This window comes from Larus michahellis, chromosome Z, assembly GCF_964199755.1.
Source record: "Larus michahellis chromosome Z, bLarMic1.1, whole genome shotgun sequence".
Taxonomy (NCBI): Eukaryota; Metazoa; Chordata; class Aves; order Charadriiformes; family Laridae; genus Larus; species Larus michahellis.
Genome location: NC_133930.1, coordinates 45,077,994 through 45,094,222, shown reverse-complemented (window position 1 = coordinate 45,094,222; position 16,229 = coordinate 45,077,994). Strand labels below are relative to the sequence as shown.

The window sequence follows — 16,229 nt, the reverse complement described above, 5'->3', positions numbered from 1 at the left end:
TTAGATCCTGTAATGATACGCAGTCACCACAAGATCCTAAAAAGGTAGTAGTAAATTTCTGTAGTGTTCATATCCTCTGTGTAACTATTGAAGAAAATGTCGTTTTAAAAAAAAAAATCGCTGCGCTCTTACCCAGTAACATTGAGGTATTATCCGCTGCAGCTAACTTTCTTGCTTTGTGCTGCTTCACCACCTGAAAGCTGACTTTCTAGTGACCTCTAGCAAAAACGAGCAGGATGGGCATAAACCTCTCAGAACCAAACATACTGAATCAGGTGCAGCACAGGGCACTCTGCAGAAGAAAACTCTGCTCCTCTCTCCCCGCCCTACACATCCAGCTATATATTTCTTTTGACAAGGAAACGGCCGTCCGCCACCTGGCACCTTTTACACTCTTGCCTCCTCTTGAAAGCCAAGGTGGGAGACGGGAGGGAAGGGAGAGGCTGAAGGAGAGCCCAGCTCTCTGCTGCGCCGCGGGGGGAGCCTCGGGGCCGGGGCCGGGGTGCGAAACGGTGGCACAGGGCTTTCCCTTCCTTCGCTTTTTTGATTTTTGTTTCCCCCACCAACCCCACCCCCCGAAGTTTATTGTAAAGGGGTAACGTTTGCGGGTTCGTCACGTGACCCTGACAGGTCCTGCCTATTGAGAGCCAGACCACCCACATGGAGGACGATGGAGCTGCTTAATAGAAACAGGCATGTAATTGTGAGGCTTTCCAGCACTCTGCAGAATGCCTGCAACCTAGGAGGGTTATTTTTTTACACTTTCAGTTCCTTTGGGGTAAAAGAAAAAAAAAAAGGAGGAGGAGGAGAAGGAAAAGAGACAGGGAGAGGGAGGGAAGGAAGGAAGGAAGGGAAGAAGGAAGGAAGGAAGGAAGGAACTAAAAGGAGGAAGAAAGAAGGAAAGAAAGAAAGAAGGAAAGGAAGAAAGGAAGAAAGAAAAAGAGAAAAAGAGAAAACAGAAGGACAGAGGAAGCAAACGCTGATGTCTCATTAAAGCCGCCAGCGCCAGTCAATGAGGGCGCACCCAGCCCTCCAGCACGGCTCCCCAGGAGCGGCTCCGGCAAGGGCAGCGATGGTACGTGCAGGCCCCGGGGGGCCACGGCGGAGCGGCAGCGGGGCGGGGGCGGCGGGACCCGGCGGGCAAGGCCCGGGCAGGAGCCGGGGGCCGGGGCAGTGTTGGAGGGGCTGCGCGGGTCCCCGCCGGGGCCGCTGGCGAAGGGGGCCCGGGGCTGGCGACGGGGGGGGAAAGGCGGGGAAGCCTCCCTCCAGCCGCCGAGGAACGGGGCTACGCCGCGGGCCCGGGGCCTCCGCCGTGCCGGTGGTCCGGGGCTGCGGTTGTCGCCCGCCGGGGCGGCCGGCGCCGCGGGGCACGGCCGGGCAGGGGCCGGCGGGGGCAGGGGGCGTTGGGGCTCCCCCGGGGCCGGAGGCTGCTCTGCCCCTCGCCCGGCCGGCTGCCCGCGCCTTGGCGATGCTGTGGCTCGGAGGCGGCGGTGGGAAGGTGCGGGGGGGACCCGCCGCTGATGGGAAGTCGCTCCTGCGATGACTCCGTGCAGTCCCGCAGAGGACGGCAAAGGGGTCCCCGGACTCAGCATGTCGGCACCTGCGTGCGCTGCGGTCCAAACAACCTGCCGTGCGGGGAGCAGAAACCCCTCTCGGGCCAGGCTCCCCCTGTAGGACAGGGGCCGCGGGGAAGATGCAGTTTGCATCGTCTTTCTCCTCGGGAAAGCTAAATAGGGCTTCTTAAACGAGGTGCACTGAGGAGCCCTTTCCCTGTCTTTGCATCTCAGCATGAATGCCCACGGTCAGTGGAAGCTGCTGAAAGCATGTAGCTGTATGGAAAAGGAGGGACAGTCACTCCCTAACCACAACAGTGAAATACGTGGTGTGCCTTAGGTTAAGTTGAATTGTGGCTTCACCTCCAGCTCCAGTATTGGACTCTGTATGCGGTTGGTACCTGACATCATCGGGACTGGTACAGCACTGCTGTCTTCAGTCTTGTGCATGTTGTCCCACTGCTCCCAGGGACTGGAGGCCAGAGGATGCTCCATGACAGATCTCCCCCTGGCCGCCACCTTAGCCCCAGTGTGGGAGGTAGATCGGGGGGAGGGGGAGGCCGGCAAAAGTGGGGAGGGGAATGGGGGAGACGTCTGCTGTTGTTGCGTGGTTTTAAAAGAAACGTTGGAGCCAAGGTGGGTATCTGCCAGCTCCTAACCAGATAGCATTTACTAGTTCTGGTCAGAGGGTCTCACAATGTTTCGGCACCAGTCTGATAGGTGTATCTAATTTCTGGTTAGGGCTATTAGGGTCATTGTGTGTTTGGATTATAATCCAACACTGTATCTGGACAGGAGGTAGTATTGTTGAGAAATGTCAGGGCGGAGGAGGGAGGGGGAGGAGGAGGAATCCTTTAAAATCTATTTGCTTTCAAAAGCCGGCAGATATAAAACTGGGAGACCACTCTGAATTAAAATGTCTTGGACTTCTCTGTTTTTATCCTTATTTCACGCACACATGCACACACACGCACGCACTCACACACACACACACCTTTTATTTTGTTCTGCCTTTGCCACAGTGTATAAAGCCCTATTGAGACATGTAGGCGTGATGTGTAAACCGGATTAGCAGTATGAAAGAAAGACATACAATGAACCTGAATTGTTTTACTTCCTTTTCATTTCTCACGCCTATATCTCTAATAAATTTGTTGCTCCAGCAGTGGGTCAAAGAGATCGTGTCGCTCAGCTTTTTTTTCTGCAAGACCCGATGGCAGAGATCATGAAAATGAATGCTCTGCTTTCTGCCAAATGTAAGACTTGAGCTATATCTTTACACAGACCTGGTGTTGTCCGGACTGGCTAAAAACTGTTCTGTATAACTTTCCCCTCTCTATGCACATTAAAGTCCTGCAAGTGGCAGGGCATTTTTCCAGGAAAAGAATCTGTTTTGAAGACGACTTGGGTTTATAGCGCTAAAGCCCCTCGCCGAATGTGACAGGGTCTGCGAGAGCTGGGATGTCCTTCCAGCTTTCGGAGGGAGAAGGCTGCTGCTCCCGCCGCTGTCCTCTGCAGCTCCCCGGTCGCTCTGCTTCCCCCCTGGGAGTCCGCTGCTGCGCGGCAGGAGCACAGAAGCCTCGGAGGCTCCTCCGAAGGCACATTTCCCCGCAGCCCTCCGCGGAAGAAAATGCCAGCGCTCCTGGGTTGGTGCTGTAGATCCCTCATTTGCTCCTTTGTGGCGTGCAGAGCAGCTTTCCATTAAAGGAGATCAGGGGTAATTAGCCGCATTATTTTGACAAGTTGGCTCGAGCAGTTCCCTTTCTTCCAGGGCTGAGGAGGGGGAGTGCGCTAGCTCGGTGCCTCCGCCGCCTCCTTCCCCAGGCGCGGGCGCTGCGCGGTGGCGCTGCCCTGCGGAGCGGCTCCCCGGGCTGCAGCCCCCGCCCGCCCGCCCGCCGGCGGGACGCTGCCAGTGGAAGCGCAGAAGCTCAGGCTGCCCTGCGAAACCCATTAGAAGTCGCTGCCCTGTGGCCTTGTCTGATGCCAAAGCCAGTGTCAGGCCTGCGTGTGGAGCTTGGGGCCCAGGTAGACCCTAGCCCAATGAAAACGTGTGTGAGAGGCAAAAATTTGAGGGGATAGTCAAAATCGGGCTATTTTCCCACAAGTCCTTCTTCTGCCATGGTCAGCTCTCTTGTAGCCCATACAAAAGGAAGCCAAAGTGCTGTCACTTTATTTCTGTGTCATTTATTAAGGTGATGAGATGCTCTAGCAGTGCAGTGCTCTTGCTGGTGTGTCCACAGGCGATGAGCAACCCAAAAAAATGTGTTAAAGTAAAAACAGTGTAAATACCTGTTAGCGATTGTTAACCTCTATTGGATTTGATCCCTCATCTGGCTGCAGGAAGTATGAAGCTCTGCGGTATTCAGGGTTACGAGCACAAAGGTGACCTAAGTAAGTGTCAGAGCATTACAAAATGAAGCCGCTATGGCCCAGACCCTGAGATTCTTGTACAGCAGCCCTGGCTTTGCAGGAGTCGGGAGGACCAGGTATAAAAGGTTGCAGACTGCAGACACTTTACGCAAGGAGACACCTTCCCAGGCCTTCATCATAGAGCAAGTCTGGGATAAGAAATCTGTGGGATCCCTGAGAGTGGCTGAAGATGGAAAAAAGTCCTTGGTGTGGAGGAGCAGTTGCACACACAGGGCATGCATATCACAGCCAGCAGTGCTTACAAATGTAAATAAGGGCAGATTGATTAGGAACAACATTATCACCAGGAATGTCGCATGCAGGCATCAGCTATGAGGCAAACTGGGGGCAGACACTGCTCTGACCACCCAAGTGGAGACTTTTACACTGACACTTCTTCCTTAAGGAAAAAAAAATATTCAGAAACAAGGCCAATTAGATCCCTGCAGTAATTCATCTCTTGTGTATGCTTAAAAAAAAAAAAAATCCCTCCAGACCACAGAGAGAGAGGCGGGATTAGGATAGCGCTTGTTAAATTTGAGTTTTCAGACTGAGTTTTGGAACTAGGAGCAAGGACTGATGGGCGCTGGGCTATTGTGTTGAAGCCGAGCAGGCAGGAGGCAGGCAGGGCAGCTCTGGGGGCTCAAGGTGCTTGAAGGAACACTCTTCCCTGTTTTTGGAGCCTGCTGGGAGGCTGAACCAAAACGCCTCTCCACCCACCCCTTCTTTCGCCATCCCCCAGCCCTGCCACCTCATCAGACCCGGTAAGGTTGAAAGGGAGCAGGAGCAGTGGCACATCAGCTCCTAGCAAGATGGACAGTCACTTTCCCAAGCAGAAACTTGAATTGGAGGTGGGCAACTGCCTCCCAGATGCGGGTTTCAGCCCCTAACAGAAAACAGCCTCCATCAACAACCTCTTTAGGTTTCCTTCTCCACTTCTACGTCTGCGTGCACCACGGCTTGCTGCTCCCAGCAGCTTTCCCGGAGGCAGACCCGTGCAGAGCACAGGGCCAGGCCTTTATGGAGGCAGGTTTCCCAGTGTGGGAAAAACTAGGTGGGACGGGGAGGAAAGGAAAAAGGACCCCCTCACCGGCAGCTGTAACCCTGGAATGCCCCCGTCCGTGTGTGCCTCTAGGTAGTTTCACGCAGAGAACCTCCGCACAGGCCGTGCAGGGTGGTGCGGTGCGCAGCCCGCTCCCCCCGGGGCGCTGTCAGCCCCCGCTGCCGGCGCCGGGGCTGTGTGTCTGGCAGCCCGGCTGAGGCGGCCCCGCCGCCGGCGCTCGCCGACCCGGCCGCGGGGGCTTTGCCCACGACCGCTGCTCCGGGCACACGTGTGGCGGGGCAGAAGGGAAAGGTGCGCGGTGCCCGCGGGCTTGGCGGGCGGGACACCGCAGCGGGCAGGGGGCTCCCGGGCTGCCCCTCGCACCTGGAGTCCCCACACTCCCCTCTTTTTCCTCTGTATTTCTCCCCCCGCCCCCAAATGAACGCAGAGCGGGCGCGCCTTACAGCCGCGCTCCGCCACGGGCGGGCAGCAGCCGCCCTGCTGGGGGGCAGCACCCCCCCGAAGGGCCTCCCCGGGCCAGGCGCGGAGCGGCGGGGCGGGTTTCCCGCGGCCCTCCGCGCCAGCGCGCACGGAGGTCCGCTGGGGCCCGGAGCCTCCGCGGGGAGCGGTGCTGGGGGCCGGGGCGCGGAGCCCCGGGGCCGGAGGGAACGCGCGCAGCTGTAACGGCAGCAATTAATGGCCGATTCTCAATGAACAGAGACGGGGAGAAGCGGTGCCAAAAAAGTAAACAATCGCGTATAGTTCAAGAAGTGTTGAGAGCGGCCAGGCAGGCTGCGTTTCGTGGACTTTTACACTAAAAACATATTAAAATTGGCCTTCCTCGGGTTTCAGTTAAAGAATGAGCCCTAAGTTGAAACAGGCTAGCTACCGCGCAGCGTTAAATCCCTCAAGTGTTAAGTTTTCATTGTATTTTTCTAACTGGATGGAGTGGTTTTCTTGCAAGGAACTAAGTCTCCTCTTTAGTTAAAAAAGAAAGAGAGAAGGAGAAAAATCTGGCACTTTCTACTGCAGTATCCACCACCCTGTCATTATTTCTGCAAGCCTGGGAATTCAGCTCGGACCTCCCAGTATTTGTTGCAGCTTGAGGCCAAGGTGCCTCTAAACGGATTTTCTTTTAAGGGCTTTAGAAATCGTTTAATGCTGCTTTCCCCCCGGTTCCCTCTCTTTTTTTAAAAGGGAAAAATATATTTCTGCATTTCGATCGCGAGAAAGTTCCGCGCGTGTATTTGTCTGCAAGCGTCCCGGACGGGGGGCGAAAAAAAAAAAAAGGAGGGTGAAAACTTTCTTGAAAAGAAAACTAAGAAGAAAGGGGGGGAAGGCATTCCTTAATGGAAGTATTGCATGCAAAGAAGGCTGGATCTCTTTAAGGCTCCCCCTGAAGCTGGAGATGCACACACAAGGGTTGCCGGCCTGGGTGGTCTCTCTACTTTGGTGAGCTGTTGCTAAGCAGCTAATAATAGTCATGTTTGCTGAGTAATTTCTGCCCTCCCCGAGCCAATCGCCTCGCAGAAACCCAAGCCATCTGACAGCCCCGGGGGCGGGCTTTCAACTTTTTTTTTTTTTTTTTTCCCCCCCTCTCCCTCTCTCGCTCTCTCTCCTCTCATACTTCCCCCCCCCCCCCTCCACCCCTCCTCCTCTTTATCCAAATGGAGAGAGTCCTTTTTTTCTTCTTCATCTCATCTCTTGAGCCCAGGGGCTGCAGCTCGCTGCTGCCGCGCACACGCCGGGGGAGAGCGCCAGGCAGCCGCCCGCCCGCCGCCGCGGCGGGGCCGACAGCCGAGCCCCGCCGGCTCCGCGGCCCGCGGGAAGCACCCCGGCGCTGAGGCAGGATGGTGCAGCGCGGCCAGGCAGAGCAGCAGCAGCAGCCGCCGCGGCCCGCCGCGCCGCCGCCGCGCCGCCGTCTCTGAGCCCCGCCGCGGACAGCGGCTTCTCGGAGGCAGCGGCGGCCGGAGGAGGCGATTTCAACGGGAGCGGAGGAAAGCGCGGCGGCAGCCGGGGGGGCCCGGGGGTCGCGCCCGCCCGCCCGCCCTCGCCGGGCGCGGGGAGCGGCCGCCTGCAGCTCGGGGTCCGCGCGCGATGTGGCAATGGGAGGCGCGGGGAGCGACTCGGCCGGAGCGGCCGCGGCGGCACCCGCCGCCCCGCGCCCCGCGTGAGGCGGCCGCGCCGCAGCAGCCCCGCCAGCCCCAGCCCCAGCAGCGGCGGCGGCAGCCCCCGCAGCAGCAGCCCGCGGCCCGCAGCGCCACCAGCCCCCCGCGGCCCCGCCGCGCCCCCGGGCCCCCGGGCCCCGCCGCGGCAGCGCCAGCGGCAGCTCCCCCGTCCCGCCGGCGGCGGCAACATGGCCTCGCCCGGTAACGCGTCGGAGCCGGAGACCAGCAGCAGCGCGGGCGGCGGCGGCGGCGGCCACCCCGGCCGGGTGGCGAGGAACGGCGGCGGGAGGCGGCGAAGGACCGGAGGGAATCGGCGCGCCGCGGCGCCCGACCGGGAGTATCTGCAGCGGCCAAGCTACTGCGATGCGGCTTTCGCCTTGGAGCAGATCTCAAAGGTGCATTCAATCTTCTCACTCTTTTTTCCAGAGATACGCGCTAGTGCTGGTTTTCGGCGGGGGAGGAGGGGGGTGGCGTGTTTTCTCGCGGGGGTGGAAGGAGGAGATGGAAATGAAACGGCCACCAATAAAATGCTGGGAAAAAAGAAGAGGGACGTCTGTGACTCTTCAGTGCGGGAGAGAGTGCCCTCCTTCCCTCCTTTCTCGCAGCAGCCTGCCCTGATGCCTACTAGCGCAGCGCTCCGCCGGCTAAGTTTCCCGAGACAGCGGCGGCTCCCTGCCGGCCTTCCCCCGGCCAGCTCCCCCTCCGCTTCCTCTCGCCTTTCCATCCCCTCGCAGCGCCCTCGGCAACACTCGCACCCGGCCGGGAGACGCGGGAGAAGGCGGGCGGCCGCTTTCTTGGCAGAAGTTGTGCTTTTGTGGAGTTCCCCGCCGAGCGCCGGCACGGCGACTGCCCTCGGAGAGGGGGTCCGCCGTCCCCCCAGAGCAGAGGAAGCCCGCGGCAGTTTTCTTCCCCGGGCGGTCGCAGGGGAAGCGAGGGCCGCAAACAAACTGCCACCGTAGCTGTGCCGCGCCGGTGCCGGCGGAGCGGCGGGGGTACGGTATTGTTGGCGGGGAAGGGCTGGAGGTGCCGCAGAGCCCCGCAAGCCCGGCCCGGCCCGGGCGGGGCGGAGGGACGGGCCCGGCCGCCAATCTCCGGCCGGCCAAAAAAATGTTCAAAGTAAACAACCTCGGAAAGCTGCCTTGCTGCAGGGATGGTTTCACTTCAGGGAGTGGATTTCTAGGCTTTGTAAAGAAGGGGGAAAGGAGGAGGTGGTGTGGGGGGGTAAAATCCATGTGGCTGCCCTCTTCCGTTCACAAATATTGTCGTAACTTACAGATGGCTGCTCTGCTTCCTAATTCAGATCACACAGCGTCTCCAAACTCTATGGAAATGAATTACCTCTGATCTTACAGCGTTGCTCACCACGTGGGTCCTGCCTCAGCACCAAACTCCTGCTAGGGTCTGGGAGCGGGGGGGGAAACGGCAGCAAACTGCTACCGACTAGCTTTCCGTCACCACCCGGTGTCCCCCCACTTCCCCCCAGCCCTCCAGAGGTCTGAGGAGAGCAGGAAAAGGGACTTTTTCTCGTGCCTGTTGAGGTTCATTGGAAGTGGTTACTCCTGCCCTGGTGCTGCCAGTCTTCCCTCCACGAATGCTTTGCAGCCCGAGCTGCTGGTGGTGCCCGGAACGCCAGGAGAAGCCTGGTGGGCAGCACTGGCGGGGCTGCGGGGCTCAGATGCCATGGCATCATCCCCAACCCTTGCATTGGTCTGGGGCGAGGGTGGCTAACAGCCGGTACTTCTTGTCTGCCTGTGCATGCACCCGAGGGTGGCCACTTGGCAGGGCCATGGGGCTATCGCCCTGCTGGGGGGATGTCTGCCTGAGCTGCCCAGGGTGCTCAGTCCTCACTCCTGGGAACACTGTGCGTGGGAAGGTGCCCCAAGGGGCACGAGTGGCCTTGCTTGTGGGACAGCTTGGGGGCCTCTCCCTCTGTGGGAAGGCGCCCCAAGGGGCATGTGTGGCCTTGCTGGTGGTAGGGGTGGGGGGGGCTCTCCCCACCTGTCCCTGGGCAAGGAGGCATGCATCCAGCAGCCTGCAGCGGCCCCTTGGCCACTGACCTCTTCTTGCCTTGCAGGGGAAGGCGACGGGCCGGAGAGCACCGCTGTGGCTGCGAGCGAAGTTTCAGAGACTGTTGTTTAAACTGGGCTGTTACATTCAGAAAAACTGCGGGAAGTTCTTGGTTGTCGGCCTTCTCATATTTGGGGCATTCGCTGTAGGATTACGGGCAGCTAACCTCGAGACAAACGTGGAGGAGCTGTGGGTGGAAGGTAAGTCCGGGGTGTCCCCCCCGCCTCTTTTGTTTCCGCCGCCCCATCTCCTTCTCCCCGGCCGGGTAAAGCCCGCTCGCCCGGCGGGCCCGCTCCGCGCTCCGGGGAGGGCTGGGCCGCCGGCGGGGCGGCTGGGCGGGCCGTTGTCGAGCCGGGCGGCGGGCCTAGGGCCGGGGCGCGCGCGGCCGCGGGTGGCGCCTACCACTTCTCCGCCGGTCGTGGGGGGGAAATGGGAGCTTCGGCGGCAGGACGCGCGCTCCGCGGAGGGGGGCGCCGGGGCCCTGGCCGCCGCCAGCCGCCCCGGCCTTCGGCCTGCCGTCTCCGTGCGGGAGGGCTGCGGGGGACGGGTCTCCGCGTCCCCGTGGGTGGTGGGGGGCGGCGGCGCTGCCCGGGAGGCGCCCCTCCGCCATTTTGAGAGTGCGAGCGCCCGCGGCTCGGGGGGAGGGGGCGGGCGCCTGTGTGTGTGGTCCTGTTTTTTGGACAGCTTTCAACTGTGGGGGGGAGCGTTGGTGTTGAGGTAAAAAAAAAAAAAAAGGGGGGGGGGAGGGAAAGAGGAGGGAGAGGGCAACAACAGCAACAGGAAAAAAAGTCTGCCGAGGCGAAGCGGGGCCTGGCCGGCCGCGGGCGCCGATAGCGGCCTGTGCCCGGGGCGAGCCTCCTCCGGGCCGAGCTCGAAGGCGCCGGCAGGCGGACTCGGTGCTGGAGAGGAGCCGTGCCGGGGGGCCGGGGCTTCGCGGGCGGCCTGTGGAAGCAGACACCCACCTACCCCTCCTCCACCCCGGGGGAAAAGGTCGGGGGGGTGCGGGGTGGGCAGAGCGGTGCCGCCGGCGCCCCCCTCACAGGCCCCGAGTGTCTCTCGGGGAGTGGGGCGGCCACCCTGCTCGGAGAGGCACGGCTCCAGGCTGCCGGGGGGGTTGGTTTTTTGGCGTTTTTTCTTTTTCTTTATTTTTTTTTTTCCTGGGGGAAAATACTGTTTACTTAGCGTCACATTCCCCAGTTAGCTGAAAACAGAGTTCCTTGACTGCAGTAGTTACTCTGGGTTTATGTCAAAGTCGCTTGCAGCAGAATTTGGCTTATAAAAGTTAATATGGAAGGCTGCATAAATAGTCATTGCTAAATCGCTCTCTGTATGTGTCTGTGTGGAAAAGCTGGTGCTGAGTGCAAATAAAGTTGGCGGCTGTTATGAAGGTGGTCTGTCCTGCCCTGTGGATGAATTAGAGCATAGAGGACCAGATTCCATCGTGGCAGATGACAGCCATATTGGGGTCAGGATGAGGTTCACGGGTCAGTTAGGCAGTATTGGTTTTTCTGTTTTCGAAAATAAGGTGTTACCGACTGAACCTGTTTTGGTCCGTGTAGTTCAAGAACTTTTTTTGCTCTAAGAGCCCAAAATATGACAAGATCTGCTGCCAGCTGCCAACAGGCAGTGCAGGATTCCATCCATAGTCAGAGATGTGCATTCAGGGTCTGTGGTGGTCACTAGGTCCTGTGTACTTTAAATACTAATACAAATGATTATGAACACTCTTTTTTTTCCCACTTCTTTTTTTTAAAAGTCTTTATGAGGTTGTTGCGGCAAAGTTTCTTTTGTCAACTTTTTCTTATATGTATTTTTTCTCTGCTTTTCTATGTCTGTGTGGTAAATAGTACGTGATTATAGTTCCATCCAGGACGCTTCCCTGAAGTTTATTATCCTGATATTACTGGGGTTCACTTACTTGGAAGGGTGATCCCATCCCATTAATGCCACCAGCTTTTTGGGCCGTGTAATACCAAGGATCTACTTGCTGACGATGCCTGTATGATTGTCCTAGCAGTAAAAATGCAATTCTCAAGGAAAAAATATGATTTGCAAAATAGCCAGTTAGTTGCTGCACTGACCTCTTCTCATGTCATTATTGCTTCATGGAGGGGGGAGGGGAGAAAGTCTCTGGTATAAAATATAGTTGAAATTGATCTCTGTGGTTTTTGTGGCTGAGATGGATTCATAATGGAGCTCGTTGTACAGAGTTGACTGATGTAATTTCACATCCATTGAGTTTAGTTTTCGTCAGAGTTAAATAATGTAAAAAAAGTATTAAAACTTTGCAGTTAGAAACTGTTGCGTTTCTAGATTGCAAACAAAAGACTTGGTGATTAAGATGAAATACAGTATTCTGGATTTCATTTAAATTGACCTCTAGTCTTCCTGTTTTAGCACTACATGATGATGTACATAAAAGAGCCTGCTAGAATGTGCTTTCTTGATAGAGGTTCTCTAGATGTTCTGCTCATGAACCCGGGTGTTAAACAAATAAACAAACCAAATAGTAATCACATATTTCTGTTGTGACACTATAGACAGAAGTACAGAGTGAGAATTTGAGATGAAACAGGTATTGAAAGACATGGTATGGAAAATGCTGCCGTTCTTATGTAAAAGTGAAAAGCAGTGACCAAACTAATTTTTCTGTGCTTGTGTGCACCTGGTCCTCACAGGTTTTAAACTACACTCCACAGAGGCTATTCTACTAAGGGACCCTTTAGATCAAGGTTTCTTTTAGTAGAAGCAGTGCCCTGTTTATTTCAATAGTGGTCTTATTTTTTATCTTTTGTTTACTGAGAGTTTGAATGAACTGGGCAATGTTGGCCAAATATGGTAGGTTACTTGAAATATATGTCAAGTAACAGTTTTGATTTGCTGCTGAAGCCTTTTACAGTTACTACTGCTGAGTAAATTGGCAGTATTTACATAAAGAGACTGATTTTGTGTGGCGTATTTCTGAATACCATGAAGCATGGAACGTAATACAGCACTGAAGTTTCTGGAAGTAAATGGTTGCTTTAAAACCGTAACACAATTAATTAAAAATAGTGAAGTGAAGTTTGAATGAGTTTTAAGACCATGCACATTCCAAGATAAATGATTAGTAGTCTGGGCCTGAAGCTATTATGGCTGAAATATTTACATAAGAAGTTTAGAAACCCACCTGGTAGGCAAACTTTGAAAGAGAGAAAAAGAAAAACAGATCTCCAAAACAGCATTCTTTCAGTTTTTCTGTAGTAGTCTTCCTCCTTCAGAATTTGTGCCAGCACTCTTGGCCTTCTCTGAGCCTCCTGATACCAAAGTGGCTTTCCTCTCAGCTTGTGTCTTGGCACAAAGTGTTGTAGAGTAGCTTTTTTCAAATTTTTTTTTTTTTTTTTTGAAAACACAGTCTTCCTCTGGCTGCTGTTCAGAGCACTTCAGTTACTACTATGTGTCTTACAGTGTGCTCTCAATCTGTGCTCCTGTCTTGTAGTCTGGCTCATTGTCGTCTTTGACTGAGACATGTACCTGTTTCCCCTCAGCCCATCAGCAGATCTGTCATGCCCTTGTGCGTACCTTGCTACTGGAGGATGCTTGTTTTAGTTCCTCGGGCAGACAAATTCTGGACTGGCATTTTAATGGCAGTCCTGTTATCCACAGCCATTCAGCTTTAGTTGAACTGCTGTATGTGGGTGTCCATGCATACTGGAGTTGTGGAGACTGTTTAGCATCTTTATACATCGTGTGCCCTTGAGAGAACAAAAAAGGCTTTGCATTGATTTCCTGTGTGACTGAATTTTGTTGGACACAGATGTGCTTTTAGAAACATCCATTCATAACTAGAAAGTACTGTGGATGGAAAAGAAATCATGCCCATAACTGGTCATGTTTTTTGCTACCACTCTAATAGGCACTCTAAGACCCTGTGTGTGAACAGCAGTCACACATGTAAATTCACAGCCTCTGCTTCTGAAAGAAGTTAGTTTTGTGGTTCCAGAGAAGGTTCTGTTAAGCGGGGCTTGAAATTTGGCTACTGCAATGCCTTGAGTGGCATTAATTGGAGCAGCTCGTAAGGGGAGAGATGGTCCAGTCTTGTACCTTGATAATTCATGTCACTAGTGTCTTGGGATTTTTTTCCCCTCACTTTCTTCATTACTTTTTCCTTCTTTAGGAGGTTGAAGATCATGGTGTTCTTTCCTCCTTTTCTTGATTTCTGCACTTTTTGAACGAGCTGTAGCTCAGTCAAACCGTTCCCTCTTTAAGTAGCCCTCTTCACAAAGATAACAAAGCTCAAGCCAGTTTGAAGGAAGAGGGTGGGTGATACAGGCAGGGATAGAATATCCTGCAGGGAAAACAAAATGCCTCAGTAGCCACATAGTAGGTTTGGTACTGGCAACAGAGTGAGCATGTTCTAATTTTAAGTGAATTAGGACTGAGTCCGTGCATCAGAATGTTTACAAGTGAAGTTTTGAACTATGTGTAGTACTGTTTCCTTTCACTCTAACGGGACAAAAATCAAGTTACTCTAGTATTTGTGGCTGACCCATCTTAAGACATGTTAATCTGCCTGTGCAATGTACGAATGAGGTGAAAATGAGGAAAGCGTGTGAGTGATACAGGAACCAGTATGATTTCCATAGATTGTCAGTTTGCTTAACCCAGCAAGATCAAGTGCAGGTGGAGAGGAAAGTTTTTCTTAAATTCTGCCTAAGGCATCAGTTAACTTTGCACTAGTATTCTTTGGAGAAACAAAAAAGAATAGTAAAGGAATAGATATTCGTGGATTTGTTGTTTCAAGGAGACAAATTTATGCGATTGGGCTGGAATAACGTGTTTGGTTTGAATACAGTTAGCAGGAATTGACCCGTCGGGTATAATTCCCTTCACCCACAAACGTGCATATTTGTGCACAGCCGCGGAGTAGTACTGTTTTAGATGTGCTTGCACCTGTATCACCACATTGACACAGCGTAGATGGCAGAAGAGCAGAAGTTACTCTGCTGGTGAATCTGAGGTGGGGTGTTGGTAGGCTGTGTGACAGTCTGGGGGGCTGTCGTTGATCACATCACCAGATCCATTAGTTTCACATAGATCAGTGACATAAGAGCTTGCTTACTTCTGAATACTGACTTGCACTGTGTTGTGTCCCTCAGTATGTAATGGAAGTTCATTAGAAGGTGCCTATATGGAAAATTTCCCAGTCCACTGTTTTGTTTGCATTAAGTATGATTATTCATTATGTGGTTTCTCAAATGTGAAAGTAGGAGTGCTGTTTCCACATGATGGCTGAAGGATGGTCATCTGGGCGACATGGTCTTCTTAACGTTTACTGGTCAAAACGGAAGAGTATTTCAGTCCATGCTTCAGTTTTGAAAAAAACATCAAATTCTAATATTTAAGCTTTACATGATGTTTGTGGATAAAAACATTGGGACAGTAGATGTTACATTCCTGTGAATTTGAACTCCCTCTGTTTCTGTGTATTGAAAGTTGTTAAGAAAAGATGTTTAAAGGTTTTAGTTATATGGGTGTGGGTTTTGGATTATTATCTTTCAGGGACCTGCTATTAAATTCAAAATCACTGGTGGTCTCTGTTCACAGTTTGATCTTGACAGGTGTCCGCATCACTGCTCTGAGTTGGTGCTCCTTGCTGAAAAGTTCATACATTCAAAAAAACCCTCCAGCTTCACTGTTTAAAATTCCTTTTTCTTCTGTAAGAGTTTTAATGAAGGTATTATACATGGCCATTGAGAAGGTAAAGGGTGAAATCCTGCGCTTAATGAATGAATGTAGTGGCAGAACTTGGAATGACTTTAGTGTAGCCAGGCCTTTGCCATGTAAAAAGCTGCAGCACACTAACAGCGTGCCCCTGCTCTACCTCTTCTGGGAAGGGCAAAGGGAGGATCTCCTGTAGAACTGGCACCCGCCTAGGCTCTAAGTGCCTGTTTGCACGGGTCCTTCTGCCTTTCAGATTTAGGAGGCGTTTAATTTACTCAAGGCTGCAGAAAATTAATCTTCCAAACTTAAAACACTGTTGCCAGTGTCTGTGCCCTACAGATCCTTGTTTGGAAGGGTCTGTTTCCTTCTCTGTTGAAACGTATATTTAAACAGGGCAGGGCCTCGCAGCACCATTCCCCTCTTCCTCTCTTCTGAGCTTTGACTGTCATCTTGCACTCTGGGGATGTTGCTGCTTGCAAACAGGGTGTGAAGGCATTTTGGTAGTTCTGGAGAGGTTAGAGATTTCGGTACAGAAATCCTGGAGTGAAGCAGAACAGTTGATAGCAATATTGCTTTGGTTTTGGTCTTCATGACACTATTGCTGAGCAGGAACAGGGATAATGTAGGTAAGCAGAAGAGCTAGCTCAGCTGCAGGGCTGGCTGCTGCTGGAGTTGTGGTGCTGTGTAGAGGTGGTAGTGAGTAGTCTGAGGTCTATTACCAGCTGCTGTTACCTACTAAGTGGACTCTCTTTTTCTTTTTTTTCTTTTTCTTTTTTTTGGGGAATGGGCCGCCTTTTCTCATTATTCCTCAGCAGACACTGGTTTCAGACAAGAATGAACTCTAAAAGCCATGAGTACTCAAACTTGCTTTCAACAGAGAATGCATTAAGGAAAATTCTAGCTCCTCACCCTGACTCCATGTATTTTCATGATTTATTTTTTCCGTAGGAAGAGGTGGTCCAAGCCCTGTTATTAAGTAGCATTTGTGGTGGTTCCCCAGAAAGTAGTAATACTACATAGTGTATGCGTGTAACAGTTCCTGACTGCTCAACAAATTTAAAGGCTGTTGCATGCAAGTGGATGTTTCAGTTACACATAACTGTTAGAAGGCTCCAAAATATGACAGCTTCCAGATGTATGAACCGACTGATCCCTTTGTTTAGATTATGCACCACAGCTGATGCCTAGATTAGTGCTGGCTGGACAAAGCTATGGGAGATTTGTCTGGTTTCCACAATGCCATGTTTATATTTCATTTGGATTTCTCCTTCAAAGCTGACCTCCCTA

General features: G+C 53.4%; 1 protein-coding gene across 4 annotated transcripts in view; it reads left to right on the top strand.

The window, feature by feature from the left end:
* The first annotated feature begins 687 nt into the window (after positions 1-687).
* Positions 688-16,229, top strand: part of PTCH1 (patched 1) — a 75,451-nt gene continuing 59,909 nt past the window's right edge. The window contains exons 1-2 of one of the 4 annotated variants that reach the window (XM_074569989.1): positions 688-1,075; positions 9,247-9,439. In XM_074569989.1, coding sequence (XP_074426090.1) covers positions 1,013-1,075; positions 9,247-9,439 — 256 coding nt within the window. In that variant the 5' untranslated portion in view covers positions 688-1,012. Of the gene's footprint in view, positions 1,076-6,430; positions 7,568-9,246; positions 9,440-9,786; positions 9,957-16,229 lie in introns of those variants that run through there. The other 3 variants (XM_074569988.1, XR_012584915.1, XM_074569990.1) reach the window with 3 other exon arrangements.